The following is a 17,071-nucleotide window of genomic DNA, read 5'->3' as shown; positions in this document are numbered from 1 at the left end:
TTCTATCTACAGCACAGACCAAAAGTTTGGACACACCTTCTCATTCAAAGAGTTTTCTTTATTTTCATGACTATAAAAATTGTAGATTCACTCTGAAGGCATCAAAACTATGAATTAACACATGTGAAATTATATAATTAACAAAAAAGTGTGAAACAACTGAAAATACTGTATGTCTTATATTCTAGGTTCTTCAAAGTAGACAAATTTTGCTTTGATTACTGCTTTGCACACTCTTGGCATTCTCTTGATGAGCTTCAAGAGGTAGTCACTGGAAATGGTCTTCCAACAGTCTTGAAGGAGTTCCCAGAGATGCTTAGCACTTGTTGGCCCTGTTGCCTTCACTCTGCGGTCCATCTCACCCCAAACCATCTCAATTGTGTTCAGATCTGGTGACTGTGGAGGAGAGGTAATCTGGCGTAGCACCCCATCACTCTCCTTCTTGGTCAAATAGCCCTTACACAGCCTGGAGGTGTGTTTGTGGTCATTGTCCTGTTGAAAAATAAATGATGGTCCAACTAAACGCAAATCGGATGGAATAGCATGCCGCTGCAAGATTCTGTGGTAGCCATGCTGGTTCAGTATGCCGCTGTTAACCTGCGATTTCTGAGGCTGGTGACTCGGATGAACTTATTCTCCGCAGCAGAGGTGACTCTTGGTCTTCCTTTCCTGGGGCGGTCCTCATGTGAGCCAGTTTCTTTGTAGCGCTTGATGGTTTTTGCCAATGCACTTGGGGACACTTTCAAACTTTTCCCAATTTTTCGGACTGACTGACCTTCATTTCTTAAAGTAATGATGGCCACTCGTTTTTCTTTACTTAGCTGCTTTTTTCTTGCCATAATACAAATTCTAACAGTCTATTCAGTAGGACTATCAGCTGTGTATCCACCAGACTTCTGCACAACACAACTGATGGTCCCAACCCCATTTATAAGGCAAGAAATCCCACTTATTAAACCTGACAGGGCACACCTGTGAAGTGAAAACCATTTCCGGTGACTACCTCTTGAAGCTCATCATGAGAATGCCAAGAGTGTGCAAAGCAGTAATCAAAGCAAAAGGTGGCTACTTTGAAGGACCTAGAATATAAGACATATTTTCAGTTGTTTCACACTTTTTTGTTAATTATATAATTCCACATGTGCTAATTCATAGTTTTGATGCCTTCAGAGTGAATCTACAATTTTCATACTCATGAAAATAAAGAAAACTGTTTGAATTAGAAGGTGTGTCCAAACTTTTGGTCTGTGCTGTATATGTTCTATCCTATTCTGACTGTTCGGGCTGTGAATTTACTGTGCTCGGCTGGTGAATTGTTGAGTTTCCCATGAGATCTGTGCACAGAAATCGGACGGCGCACGCTTGGTCCATATGATATGGGATTTTATTTTTTTTTTTTACCTTCTCGCACCCATTGACATTTTTGCAGATGAGCAGTGACTTATTGTATAACATTTGGTCATTGATGTTTTCTGGCATTGCACTCCTCTGTATTATATGACAGTGTGAGCGAGCCATAGTGCTGATCTCAGATCGGGGAGCTTGGTGACAGATTCCCTTCAGAGAAGGTTATTACACATTTAGCTATAAAATATATTTATAGAGCGATAATGTCGGTGATGAAACTGCGCATGTTATTGGTTGCACCAGAGATCTAGGAATCTGAGTAATGACAAGTGAATGTTCCTTAGGGTGAGTCAGCTCTTGTCTTGTAACGTAATGCGGCTTATTACAGCTCATTGTTCAGCAGAATGCGGTATTCCCATGTCTCCGGCTGCTCAGTACTGCCCTGTGCTATGTCGCTGATAATATGCCTATGTCCAGTGATGACCCAGTCTGGTGTCTACAGTACCGGTCAGTACGGTGTACCCAACACCTTCATGGTGCCAGTGTTATCACATTATATTAGGTTATTCAGTAAAGTGGGGAAACAGCTGGGGGTCGGACTAAATTTCGGGATAAAGCTTTTTTTTTTCCCTCTATGCATCGAATCCAAACTTTTACGTGGGAGCTCAAGACTTCCTAAAAAGAACTATCCACGTACAGTAAATCTATCAGCCATAACGATAAAGGGGTCTTCCAATGGGAAGCCATGCCTATAAAAGAATATAAAGCCATCCTTACTACCGTAATCTGCACACATTCCCCACCCCCCGAGCTGCTGCTCCAACAGTCTCCGCTGGACGAGAAGGGATGGTGAGACGACCACCAGTGACCAAACCAATGAGGCCACTGATTGGCTGCAGGGTCAATTGACTAATGGTTGGGACATATCAATTCCAGGAGACTACAGAAATGGCAGCACTGAAGATGTGGCGCATGATGTCAGTAAAGGCCCCGTCACAATAAGCGAGATCGCTAGCGATATCGCTTAAGCGTCACCGATTTTGTGACGCAGCAGCGATATTGCTAACGATATCGCTATGTGTGATACTTACCTCCAACCGGCTCCCCTGCTGGTTATCGCTGATCGCGCGAGAACGTCCTGGGCCGTTTCTCGTCGGCTGCTTCCTGCTGGGCTTCCTGCTGGGGCCGACGAGCGACGCGTGGACGCAGGCGGGAGGACGTCTTCATCGCCGCGTCTGACAGGTAAGTAATGACCGCTGCTGCGTCGCTACATCACTGGTGAGATCCACCGCGGTCTTCACCATTATATTGATAATACCAAACCATGGTGTTGGTGGTCTTCCTCTTCGCTTTGTTCCTTCTATTCCATGATGTCCTTCTCCAGTTATTGCCTCTGTTCCTTGATGTCCTTCTTGAGTTATTGCCTCTATTCCATGATGTCCTCCAGTTATTGCCTCTATTCCATGATGTCTTTCTCCAGTTATTGCCTCTATTCCTTGATGTCCTCCAGTTATTGCCTCTATTCCATGATGTTCTTCTCCAGTTATTGCCTCTGTTCCATGATGTCCTTCTCCAGTTATTGCCTCTGTTCCATGATGTCCTTCTCCAGATATTGCCTCTGTTCCATGATGTCCTTCTCCAGTTATTGCCTCTGTTCCATGATGTCCTTCTCCAGTTATTGCCTCTATTCCATGATATCCTTCTCCAGTTATTGCCTCTGTTCCTTGATGTCCTCCAGTTATTGCCTCTGTTCCATGATGTCCTTCTCCAGTTATTGCCTCTGTTCCATGATGTCCTTCTCCAGTTATTGCGTCTGTTCCATGATGTCCTTCTCCAGTTATTGCCTTTGTTCCATGATGTCCTTCTCCAGTTATTGCCTCTGTTCCATTATGTTCTTCTCCAGTTATTGCCTCTGTTCCATGATGTTCTTCTCCAGTTTTTGCCTCTGTTCCATGATGTCCTTCTCCAGTTATTGCCTCTGTTCCATGATGTCCTTCTCCAGTTATTGCCTCTATTCCATTATGTTCTTCTACAGTTTTTGCCTCTGTTCCATGATGTCCTTCTCCAGTTATTGCCTCTGTTCCATGATGTCCTTCTCCAGTTATTGCCTCTGTTCCATGATGTCCTTTTCCAGTTATTGCCTCTGTTCCATGATGTCCTTCTCCAGTTATTGCCTCTGTTCCATGATGTCCTTCTCCAGTTATTGCCTCTGTTCCATGATATCCTTCTCCAGTTATTACCTCTGTTCCATGATATTCTTCTCCAGTTATTGCCTCTATTCCATGATGTCCTTCTCCAGTTATTGCCTCTATTCCATGATATCCTTCTCCAGTTATTGCCTCTATTCCATGATGTTCTTCTCCAGTTATTGCCTCTGTTCCATGATGTTCTTCTCCAGTTATTGCCTCTGTTCCATAATGTCCTTCTCCAGTTATTGCCTCTATTCCATGATATCCTTCACCAGTTATTGCCTCTGTTCCTTGATGTCCTTCTCCAGTTATTGCCTCTGTTCCATGATGTCCTTCTCCAATGATTGCTCTCTTCGTATGACCTTTCCAAAGTAGGCAAGTCGTACTGTAGCTTGGTGCTCCTTGCTTCGAGTGACATATCTGGTTTGTGTTGTACCAAAATTGATTTGTATGTTCTTCTTGCTATCCATGCTATTGATAACACCCATCTCCAGCAAATCTATGTCTATAAAAGCTGAAAAAATGAAGCCATACTTACTGCTGTCGTGCGCTCCCCCCACACCTTCAGTGTTGCTGCTTGGATGGTCTCCTGGAATTGATGACGTTTCAGCTGTCTGGTTTCCTTTAAAGGGTTAGTCTCATGAATTCTCTTCAGGAGTGCAGCGCTCCTCTGCCTTCTGGGGGGCCGTGCGTTCCTGATGATTGACCGTTTGGACCGTGACATGGCTGCACTGCTGGTTCTGAACCATATAGTGGTTAGTACCTGCCAAATGTGCCCCAAGGAAGGATAGCAGAGTGGCTGAGGCCCGGCATTAACGAGTGACCTGAAGAAGTCAATGCTGGGTAGAATAGGGAGTGGTGAAGCTATCGCTGTGTATATCACCCACTCTTGTTGGCATTCCTTCTATAGCAGGACGCCTGCGCTGGCAGACGCCCAGACAGTTGTGTCTGTCTGTACCGCGCACGTGTCTACATCGTGATGATATAACCTGTGAGTACTGTACGTTCCAAGTGAACATAACAATTAATGATCCTCCGCGCTGTGCGGTGCTACTCCAGTGCCGACACGTCAGTTGCAGAAGCGATCTGTGTCCATTACATCTGAAGGTAAGATTCTCATATATTTTTATTTATTTTTTTCTTTCCCCATAGCGACCATTCATGTATTTCGCTACATGGCACAACCCTCCCAGTTGTCATTGCACCTCTGCCGGCGACGTGCGCTGGAATGTCAACCCGGAGACTCCTCTGTCAATTTACGCCACATTTTTATCTAGGGCTTTTTTTTTTAAATTTTACAAGGTGTTTACAACAATTTGAGCTGCAAACAGGGTGTGAACCGCATACTTTATAGTCCTAGACGAGCCGAGACAGCGTCCTTCTGAATTAATCTCCCGGTGTGTAATGTTACATTTTACTATCAGGTCTTGCTTTAATTTATTACTATGTTTCGTATTGTTGTTTTGTTTTGTTTTTTATCGACGATCGTTTTGCTGATTCATTAGTAGACTTTTTATTATACATATTTTTTTATATGATCAGAGCACTCGAGGAAAAACAACGAGAAGAAGAACAAAAGGAGCAGACGTTCCGGGAGGAAATTCTGCATCAAAGAAAATTAAAGCTTCAGGAAGCTACTGAAAAGTTCCAGCGAGCTCACCTCCCTCCGTCACAGCGCAGGAGACCCGGTCAGTGACTACACTCGGTTCTTTATTTCTCATTTACCGTACTTTCCACCGTTGCTTTTTTTTTTTTTTCATTTTTGCACTTTGCTGTCGTAGTTTAGAATGACTCCATTCATTTGCTGCACAAAAAGAAAAATCCTAGCGAGATCAAATGGTGAAAAAATAAAACACCACTTAATTTTGGATTTTATTTTTACTGCGTTCGTTGTGCGGTAATAATAATCTGACAGTGTTATTCTGCAGGTTAGTACGGTTATAGCGATGACAAACTTGTATATAATTTTTCTTTAATATGTTTTTATTTTGGTGGTTAAAAAAAAAATCCAAAATTTGTATTAAAAAAAAAAAATACTGTCGTCATATTGTGAGACCTGACAGTTTTTTTTATTTTTTTTTTTATCTTTGGTGCTAATTGTATGTTTTGGCAGATTAGACTTCTGTGGTAATAATAAATGTTTTTTTTTTATTATTTATTTTTCAACTGGAAGAAAGGCTTTTATGTTTTTATTTTTGTAAACCCCGCCCTGCCACCCGTATGATTGCTTGTTCTATATACTGCAATGCTACAGTCACTAGATGGGATTCGTTGATGCACAAAGATGGCTGCCATGAGGGTATTCAGCCGGCCAACAGCTGGCATGATAACCCAGCAAGCAGCATCCTGCAATCACCATGTCACGCTGATTGCACCAGTTAAATACCGCCGTCATTGGTTAAACACCAGCAATCGGATCTCGGTCAGATCGCTGCCGGCTCCAGTTGATGGTGTTACAAGCAGAAGCCAACTTTATAACACAGCTGGCATTTTTACCCGGTATGGGGTGAGCTTGATCCCTTACTTGATCCATACATCCTCAATCTGCAGGCATCGTACACACAAGAACATGTCTGCTGTATGGAGCTGTAGGTGCAATGTATGGGCAGAACTTTCTTAAAGTGAAACCTCATCCATCAGCGACGCTCAGGCTGACACTCTGTGAGCGGAGGGGAACACCCAGCTGTGAAGTAGGACAGCTCCGATTTCACAGCTAACACCCAGACTAGAAGGGGTTCTGCGCTGCCGCTCCCACTGTATCAGTTTCAAAGGCCCCAATGGGAATATGTCCGTGTGATTATCTTTCATTTTTTCCATTTGACAGCATATACCATTCACAAAAAGCCCACGCCAAGTCTTGAAAATGCACTTGCCCAAATTCAAGGATCCATTCCCTCCACATATTACTACTTCTCCAATCACCGGAGTCCTAGCAGCACAAGGTACGTTATATATGTGCTTATATACGTATTGTGTATGTATGTATATGAAGCTGGGCTGCCAGTACTAATGCAAATGCTGGATTTCTTTTTATTTTAATTGATCTGCCCTTATTTTGATTTTTCATCTATCTCATATCTATCTACCGTATATACTCAAGTATAAGATGACCCGATTATAAGCCGAGGCAACAAATTTTGACACAAAATACTGGGTAAACTTATGGACTCGAGTATAAGCCGGGTATACATTGTCTCCTCATCCCTATCCTGGTATGCATGGCTCCCCCGTCCCTGTCCTTACATGCATGGTTCCCCGTCCCTGTCCTTGTATGCATGGCTTCCCTGTCTTTGCATGTATGGCTCCCCCGTCCCTGTCATTGCATGCATGGTTCCCCCGTCCCTGTCCCTACATGCATGGCTGCCCATCCCTGTCCTTGTATGCATGGCTCCCCCGTCACTGTCCTTGTATGCATGGCTCCCCCGTCCCTGTCCTTGTATGCATGGCTCCCCCGTCCCTGTCCTTGCATGCATGGCTCCCCCCTCCCTGTTCTTGCATGCATGGCTCCCCCGTCCCTGTCCTTACATGCATGGTTCCCCCGTCCCTGTCCTTACATGCATGGTTCCCCTGTCCCTGTCCTTACATGCATGGCTCCCCATCCCTGTCCTTGTATGCATGGCTCCCCCATCCCTGTCCTTGTATGCATGGCTCCCCCGTCCCTGTCCGTGTATGCATGGCTCCCCCATCCCTGTCCTGGTATGCATGGCTCCCTGTCCTTGCATGCATGACTCCCCCGTCCCTGTCTTTGCATGCATGGCTCCCCCGTCCCTGTCATTGCATGCATGGCTCCCCCGTCCCTGTCCTTACATGCATGGTTCCCCCGTCCCTGTCCTTACATGCATGGCTCCCCGTCCCTGTCCTGCTATGCATGTCTCCCCTGTCCTGGTATTCATGTCTCCCCTGTCCCTGTCCTGGTATGCATGGCTCCCTCGTCCCTGTCCTGGCATGCATGGCTCCCCTGTCTCTGTCCTTGTATGCATGATTACTATTTAAAAAAAACCCAAAATACATCCTACTCACCTTTGTTGCGTCTCCTCGCTCATTAAGGTAATATATAGAGGCGTGCATATTCATTACCTTTAGGCTGTGTTCACACACAGCATTTTTTTAGAGGTATTTTTAGCGGATTTTCCAATAAAACCGCTAAAAATAATCTTCCCATTCATTTCTATGCATTTTGCACTTATTGTGCATACTGATGCGTTTTTTACCGCAAAAAAAACGCTTTGCGGTAAAAAACGCAGCATGCTCATTAATTTCGCTGATTTTTCCACGTTTCTGGCCATTTCTATGCGTATTGAAAACGTGCGGAAAAAACGCATAAAAAACGCGCATTTTTTGCGCATAAAAAAAGCGCTGTTTCTGGGAAGGGAGTCAGGTTTTCCAGCAGAAATGTTCTGCTATGTGTGCACATAGCCTAATAAGCGGGACCATGTGATCGCTCAGCCGCAGGAGCTGCTGGCGCCAGAACGAGATGCAGCGAGGATGCGCAGGAAGGTGAGTAGGATGTGTGCTGTAAGCCAGCGGCTGCAGCTGTAACTGTACGTGCTATAAGAGAAATGAATATTCATTTCTCTTTAGCAGAGGCACAGTCTTTAGCCACTGCTGCTGGCTCCTGTCTCTGTGACCCGCTGCTCCGCAGCTTTCCCTTCCCCACCGCCTCCTGCCTCTGTGACCCGCCGCTTGCCCTTTACCGCCGGATTACTGGAACAATGACTCGTGTATAAGCCAAGGGGGGTCTTTTCATCACAAAAAGTGTGCTGAAAAACTCGGCTTATACACAAGTATATACGGTATCTGTCTATTATCTACAGGTGCTTCTCATAAAATTAGAATATCATCAAAAAGTTAATTTACATCAGTTCTTCAATACAAAAAGTGAAACTCATATATGAGTCATTACACACGGAGTGATCTATTTCACGTGTTTATTTCTGTTAATGTTGATGTTTATGGCTTACAGCCAATGAAAACCCAAAAGTCATTATCTCAGTAAATTAGAATACTTTATAACACCAGCTTGAAAAATGATTTTAAAATCCGAAATGTTGACCTACTGAAATATATGTTCAGTAAATGCACTCAATACTTGGTCAGGGCTCCTTTTGCATCAATTACTGCATCAATGCGGCGTGGCACTGCTGAGGGGTTATGGAAGCCCAGGTTCCTTTGATAGCAGCCTTCAGCTCATCTGCATTGTTGGGTCTGGTGTCTCATCTTCCTCCTGACAATACCCCATTGATTCTCTATGGGGTTAAGGTTAGGAGAGTTTGCTGCCAATCAAGCACAGTGATACTGTTGTGTGTAAACCCGGTATTGGTACTTTTGGCAGTGTGGACAGGGACCAAGTCCTGCTGGAGAATGAACTTTCCATCTCCAAAAAGCTTGTTGGCAGAGAGAAGCATGAAGAGCTCTAAAATTGGTAGATGGCTGCACTGACTTTGGTCTTGATAAAACATAGTGGACCTACACCAGCAGATGACATGGCTCCCCAAACCATCACTGATTGTGGAAACTTCACACTAGACCTCCAGCAGCTTGGATTGTGGCCTCTCCACTCTTCCTCCAGACTCTGGGACTTTGATTTCCAAATGAAATGCAAAATTTACTTTCATCTGAAAACAACACCTTGGACCACTGAGCAGTCCAGTTCTTTTACTCCTTGGCCCAGTAAAGACGTTTCTGGCAGGGGCGTAACTACCGTGGTCGCAGCTGTGACGGGGCCCGGAGTGCTTAGGGGCCTGCTGGTGAGTTTGCACTTCAAAGATGAGCTGTGTAGTGGGCGTGTCAGGGGAGTAGCAGCCTCTGGGATCTCAAGCCCCTCATTGGATGTGCCTGACGCTGTTTGGTTCATTAGGGCAGCGAAGGCGCGCGCTCATTCCCTGAGGCAAGCTAGAAGGTGGAAGACGCTCATTCAGGAGCGCACGATAGCTGTTCTGTGTGCACAGGATCTGGGATGAGGTCACAGGAGGGGGAGGAGTCAGGGGTCACATTATCAGGGGCCTCAGTGTATGCAGGAAGCTGCTGTGCTGGTTGTCATGGTGATGGATGAGGGTAAGTTTATGTGTGGGGTCAGGAGGGGTTTACAGGGTGGATGTAGCAGAGCCGCGTGTGTACAAGGGGTACGGAGCGGAGCCGTGTTTGTACGAGATGTACGAAGAGGAGCCGTGTGTGGACAGAGCGGAACCGCGCGTGTACGAGGTGGATGGAGCGGAACTGTGCGTGTACGAGGTGGTCGGAGCGGAGCCACGTGTGTACGGGGTGTGCGGAGCGGAGATGTGCGTGCATTTTGGCATGGGAGGGCCCCATTTGTGTAGTAACGTCACTGGTTTCTGGCGTGGTCTATTGGTCATGAGAGGCTTGATATAAGGAATGCAACACTTGTAGCCCATGTCCTGGATACGTCTGTGTGTGGTGGCTCTTGAAGCAATGACTCCAGCAGCAGTCCATGCCTTGTGAATCTCTCCCAAACTTTTGAATGGCCTTTTCTTAACAATCCTTTCAAGGCTGCGGTTATCCCGGTTGCTTGGGCACCTTTTTCTACCATACTTTTTCCTTCCACTCAACTTTCCATTAATATGCTTGGATACAGCACTCTGTGAACAGCCAGCTTCTTTAGCAATGACCTTTTGTGACTTACCCTCCTTGTGGAATGTGTCAGTGACTGCCTTCTGGACATCTTTCAAGTCAGCAGTCTTCCCCATGATCGTGGAGCCTACTGAAACAGACTAAGGCTAGTTTCACACTAGCGTATGGAGGAGTTGCGGACGGCTGCGGGCTTCCTCCGTGAAGCTCCGCCCCCTGCAGCGCCTCCTCCGGTCAGCCCCACCTTTGTTGGCATGTGGCCTGCATACCCTATCTTTAGCATTAGGTACGCAGGCCGTGCCAATGAATGCAGATGCCTCCGCATGTGTCTTTTTGACGGTGCGGTGAGCGCACCAAAATGCAACTCGTTGCGTTTGGCGCAGGTCGCAGTGTGAAACTAGACAAAGGGACTTTTTAAAACACTTAGGAAGCCTTTGCAGATGTTTTTATTAATTATTCTAATTTCCTGAGATAATGACTTTTGGGTTTTCATTGGCTGTAAGCCATAATCATCAACATTAACAGAAATAAACACATGAAATAAATCACTCTGTGTGTAATGACTCTATATAATATGAGTTTCACTTTTTGTATTGAAGAACTGAAATAAATGAACTTTTTGATGATGTTCTAATTTACGCTAGTTTCACATTAGCGTTTTTTTGCGCAGCGCATCGGGCGCATAAAAAACGCAAAGAAAAACGCAAAACAAACGCGCGTTTTTTTAACGTCATGCGCACGCTGATGCGTCAAAAAAACGCAGCGTTGCTTGCGTTTTACATGCGTTTTTGCATGTGTTTGCGTTTTTTTATGCACATGCGTTTTTAGGTGTGACATTTTTTCCATTGTCTAGAGAACATTCTAGACTTGTTTAACTCAAAAACGCATGCGCAAAAAAACGCAACCGTGCGCAAGACCATGCGCACACATGCGTTCCCATAGACTTCAATGTGAAACCAGCCTTAGTGAGAAGCTCCTGTATCTATCTTGACAAAGACCGTGCTGTGAGGTCGAAACATTGCACCACTTGGCCTTGACGAGTTACATTTTATTTTAATACATTCCACTGGTTAACTTATTACTCACACCAACTTGCTAGTATGAGCCTTACACTTGTTTCCTATAACATTAGGGGCTTGAATAGCCCACAAAAGAGACACACCCTTTGGAGAGAACTCTTGAATGCCAAGGCGGACATTGCCTGTATACAGGAGACGAAATTCCTGGCAGGCAATCATCCCTATTTCACACATCAGAATTTCCCTCATGTGTTCGAGGCATGTGGTCCCAAGAAAAAGGCAGGAGTAACAACTATTATCGGCGGTTCTACCCCCTTCGAAGCCTTGGAGGAATACGGGAACGAAGGGGGTAGATTCCACATACTAGTGTGCAAAATCAATGGAATAGAATGTACTCTAGTGAATGTCTATGCCCCAAACAGAAACCAAACCAGATTCTTGTCCAAGCTCATGAGGAAAGTATCAGAGGTAAAGAGAGGAACTCTATTACTGTTAGGGGATTTTAACATCACCCCAGACAATACCCTAGACTCTTCTTCCAACAAAAGACCTTCCTCTGACAACTTAAATTTATGGCTGGACAAAAAAATGAGCTGTACAACTCTTTCAGGTGTCTAAACTCAAATTCTAAAGAATATACACATTTCTCCGCCTCAAGGATTGACTTAATCATAACAGACATTTTTTCCCTCACTAAGATCACAAAAGTTTCCATTGGGCACAGATCAATTTCGGACCATTCCCTCCGGTCTTTGGTGAATTATCCCTTGGTCTCCCCCTGGAAAGAGCAGGGCTGTGGAAGTGCAGCTCATATGTACTTCATGATCCCATCAACAAAGCCACCTTGAAAACTGCTATCGACAATTTTTTTGTTGAAAACAAATCTGAAGCCACAAATCCAGTCCTGAACTGGTGCGCCCATAAGGCGGTCATCAGGGGCGTTCTTATGGGTATGTCCTCTAAACTAAAAAAGGAAAAAAGGGGAAAAATAGCAAAAATCCAATCTTCCATACGTAAACTAGAGAACTCCCTGCTGAGTCAGGCACTTCCTTCCCCCCAAAAGCAGTCAGAACTAACCCAACTAAGACAAGAGCTGAGATCCATCCTCTACTCCCCGTACGAGGCGGCATTGAGCTCCTCGAAATATAAACTATACGCTTCTATTAATAAGCCGACACGGTACATGGCAAATCGTATCAAACACAGAAGAATTTATAACAAAATAAATAGAATTAAAACTATTAATGGCGCTGCTAAACTCTCCCATCCACAAGAGATAGCAAATGAGTTTGCCAAATATTATAACAAACTCTACAATTTGAATCCTGCCCCCACATCCCAACCGCCCAATCCTAATGATGTCAACAAATACCTTTCAGAAACAGACCTACCCCCTTAGAAATACCTGGTGCTATAAAAGAGTTAAAAATGCATAAATCCCCAGGTCCAGATGGGTTCACCGACGCCTACTACAAGGCTTTTGGTGATATCCTGTCACAACACTTGGCTGAGACATTTAACTACATTTCAAAAAAAGGTTATTCCCCCCCGGAGATGTTGGAAGCAGCAATTTCACTTATCCCAAAACCAAAAGGCGACCCTGAATCTCTAGACAGTTTCCGCCCTATATCATTATTAAATATGGACGTCAAACTATTCTCTAAGATTTTGGCCAACAGGCTTAGTCCTTTATTGCCAAAACTAATAAGGAACGACCAAATGGGCTTTACGAAGGGGAGACAGATGGCCGATGCCACCAGGAGGGTAATTGGCTCTGTTAAATTAGCCAATATGTCCAAAACGCCGACGGTGCTGATATCAGTAGACGCAGAGAAGGCGTTTGATCGCCTGAACTGGTGTTATCTAAGGTATACTCTAAAGAAATTTGGCTTCGATGAAGCTCTGACTACTACCATTATGGCGCTTTATTCAGGCCCTAAGGCAAAAATTATATGCAACAATCACATTTCAGAGACTTTTGCGGTCTCCAATGGCACTCGCCAAGGTTGTCCCCTTTCCCGCTTACTATTCAACATGGCCATGGAGCCACTAGCAGAACATATACGACAAAATCCTAATATAGCAGGCCTTACAACCCATACCCGTCAGCATAAATTGAGCTTATTTGCTGATGATTTAATACTCACCCTTACAAAGCCAGTGCTCTCCTCTCCTGAAGCCCTCAGAGAAATTGATAGATTTTCAACTTTCTCCAATTTCAAAATAAATCACCAAAAATCAAACATTCCTCCACTTCACTTACAAAACGAACAAATCACAGCCATCAAAACTGCAACCACATTGAATTGGTGCGAAAAAGAATTCACCTACTTAGGCATAATTATTAATAAAGATCTATCAGAAACAGTTATAGCTAACGTAAAAAAAATTGGAGGAATTAATACATAAAGAGAGTATGACCTACAAGGACAAAGACTTGTCATGGTGGGGGAGGAATCTCGCGGTAAATTTATTCACTTTGCCCAAAATTCTGTATATTCTGAGATGCTTACCTCTACCCATTCCCACCATATATCTCACGAATATTCAGTCACAAATAAACTCAATTATTTGTGGAAATAAAAGACCAAGGACTGACACTAGGTCCTTATATAAGAAAAAAACCCATGTGGGAATTAACTTTCCCAACCTCAATGCACACTACCTTACCCTCCTACTCAAGCACAGTTTGCCTTGGCTTTCTGACTCATTTGATCCAGCTTGGCTTGACCTTGAAACTGCTATTAACAATACCAAATCCCCCAAACTTTTAATACTGGACAATGTAATCAATAGATGCCAGACCCAACAAAAATATCCCGTCTTTCAAGCAATAACAACTGCCTGGCAAAAAATCTCAAAACCAGCAAATTAAATCCTAAAGACAAAAATATTGCAAAAAATCCCTCTATCCTCGTCATACACAATAATAGGTCACATGATCCCCCCTATTTGGGCAGACTTGAACATCAACAAATTGGAAGATATCTTCAACGGAAAGGATTTCTTAAGCTTCAGCTCCCTCAAAAGTAAATATAACATCCCTTCATCACTGTTTCTGGATTTCCTGATCGTGAAAAATAATTTAAAGCTGTTTCTGAATAAGAAACCCATCCTCTCTGAGACTTCTCTAAAATTGCTATGTAACTGCGGACATCCAAGATTTTGGAGCCACAGCTTTTTATATGACAGTTTCAACTGGGAAAAACCTCTCAATTGCACATTCTCCACAGAAGACTGGGAAGATTCCCTCTCTCTAACTTACAAGTCCACTTTATCCATGTCATTGCAGGAGGCGCACTATAAGATGTCCTCCCGCTGGTATTATACTCCGGCCAGACTGGCCCACTTTGGCTCGTCAAACTCGGCACAATGTTGGAGAAACTGTGGACAAAAGGGGGACATATTTCACGTATTTTGGAGTTGCCCAATAGCGAACTCCTCCTGGACACAGGTTTTCTCTATTTTAAGTAAACTTGTCGGCAAAACCATAACTTTAAGCCCACAATCCGCACTTCTTTCCTTAGACATTGAAGGATGGGAACCCTCTCTAAAATCATTATTTCTACACATCTGCATGGTAGCAAAAAATTCCATTGCTTACCATTGGAAAGGGCCTACACTTCCCAATTCAAAAGATATTGTACAATTAGTTTCTCGCCATCGTTCCCACGAACTAAAGTTCGCTCTGTCTAATAATTAGTTTGAATCGTTTCATAGAAAATGGAAAAAATGGGACCAAATTTTCCCATCTCCCATTACTTAGACATTATCATACTAGGTCTTAGACCTATTTGCTTACCAGACTTAACTCTCTCCAAAGACGCGTCAGTGTCATATTGAAACACCTATCTTATTACACCATTATTCAGTTTAGGCTCTACAATGCTTTATAGATTTCTCGCTGTGTATTACTTTGTAATATTACTATTCTCTTCTCTGTGGTTCATAATGTAATGTTTTAGTTTTCACCCTTGCATTACAATTTAAGTTATAACGTTGATTACGCTTACCATTCAAGGGTTGCATCCCTTTGATACATATTCCCTCATTTCCTGTTTTCCCTTGCCCCCCCCCCCTCCTTCCCTCCCTTCCTTAAACCTTTCCTGTTTAAAGTTTAAAACAATAACATCTTTGGAAAAGAAACATTGCACCACTTGGTGCTTTATTAAAGTCCACAATTTTTCCTTGAGCTGGAGTGCTGCCTGATTTTTTTCCATTTTTATTTTGCACTGGACAACCACATTACTCAGGAAGTATCTGTCATGATCTGCTTAGTTTGTGGGATTAGGTAGTTCAGAGGTTAATGTGGGCGGCCTCACTCTGAGATTCTGGGAGGCTTTTTATAACCTCATTGTGGGCTCATTCCTCGTCGTCGCTTATACTCAGACCCTTGGCCGAGTGTGTGTGACCCTGGTGTGCTTTGTGCCTGTGATACTTTATGCTTGCTGGTTCTGATCTGGTTCTGTCCCTGTTATGAGTTCTGCCTATCCCTCTTGTACTGCGCTACCCTCTCTGTGTATGACTTATTGCCTTTGACCTGACTATTCTCTGATTGACCCTCTTGTACTGTGCTGCTATCTCCGTGTATGACTCATTGCTTACGTTCTGACTATTCTCTGCTTGCCCCTCTGGTACCGCGCCGCCCTCTCCGTGTATGACCCCCCGTTTGTCTGACCTGAGTTTCCCTCTCCTCTACTACAGAGTCCCTGTAGTAAGTATCCTACAATCATCTCCAGCAGTAGGACACTAAGCCCCGCCCCCTGCGGTCACAAGATTGTAGGTCTTTCACTGCTTACTACATTCAGCATTGCAGGTCCCGTCTGCCTGAACTTTCCCTGCGGTATCGGGTCCCGGGCCCTCCCGCAGTGTGGGTGAGTCACCCTGCTCAGCTGTAGCAGTTTGCTGGCACTGACAGGATCCTGATAGTATTGCACCCAAAATCTGCTCAAGCTTGTGCTGCGATCTGTCTTTTCTATCTATCTACTGTATCTATCTAGATTCTAGAGAAAAAGAATACAGCAGCACATGTACATGAATCTAGGCCATGTAAAAACACAGAAAAACATTAAAACTATTCAATTTAGATAATAATCCTCAAAAATATTTGTTTTCAAAAAATTTTTTTTACTTACAGTAAGATGAAAATGAAGGTTCTTAGTGCCCAAATTGGCCAATTCATGTAATCCCATCAACCACGGCAAGGTGACCTCCCCTGATGGCAACTGCTGGGGTCCCACCAAGGACAACAAGGAGTTTGTTTGTTCTCCCCGTGTTCGCATGGGTTTCCTCCAGGTTCTCTGGTTTCCTACATCACTCAAAAGGCTTACTGATAGGGAATCTAGATTGTGAATCTCAGTGGGGAGAATAATGATCATATCTGTAAAGCAATGAAATTAATGTCACTATATAAGTGAGTAAAATAAAAAAAAAATGCAGGATAGAAGCTGTGCTGATATTGAGCTAATGAAAGTCAGCAGCACCTTGGTTACACACAGACTTCACATCCAGCCTAAATTACTGGGAGAGACACTCTCACAACTGAATAATTTGGAACTTGGATGAAGGAATGAAAATTGAAGACTGAAACTTTGAGCTTCATTCATACGCCGCGATGAAAAAAACAGACCAATGAGTGTGCTCAGTCCATTTTTGGTCCGGGTGTCCATTTTTACCATCCATGTGTCATACATTTTTCTCATGTGCAACAAAACACTAGTGGAGGTTCATTAAACTTCTCCTCATCACCCGTCAGTTACAAGTGGACAGCACACGGATGGAACGAAGCAGGCATCCTCATATTCTATTTTTTTTTTTCGTCACGGACCCATTCACTTAAATAGGTGACTCCTGTCCACAAATGGAAACTGAGTAGGACATGTCTTTGTTTTTTTTTGGGAGGTGTAAGTTTTTAAAAACTTTACCCATGAA

General features: G+C 43.9%; 1 protein-coding gene across 1 annotated transcript in view; it reads left to right on the top strand.

Moving 5' to 3' along the window:
• Nucleotides 1-17,071, top strand: part of CEP126 (centrosomal protein 126) — a 91,491-nt gene that overhangs the window by 24,073 nt on the left and 50,347 nt on the right. Inside the window, exons 3-4 of the mRNA XM_073582935.1 lie at nt 5,079-5,224; nt 6,361-6,478. Of these exons, the coding sequence (XP_073439036.1) occupies nt 5,079-5,224; nt 6,361-6,478 (264 nt within the window). The remainder of the gene's footprint in view (nt 1-5,078; nt 5,225-6,360; nt 6,479-17,071) is intronic.

Source organism: Dendrobates tinctorius, unplaced genomic scaffold (genome assembly GCF_039654945.1).
Source record: "Dendrobates tinctorius isolate UK_male_01 unplaced genomic scaffold, ASM3965494v1 ptg000075l, whole genome shotgun sequence".
Taxonomy (NCBI): Eukaryota; Metazoa; Chordata; class Amphibia; order Anura; family Dendrobatidae; genus Dendrobates; species Dendrobates tinctorius.
The sequence above is the reverse complement of the archived record's forward strand: the minus strand, read 5'-3'. Positions and strand labels throughout refer to the sequence as shown.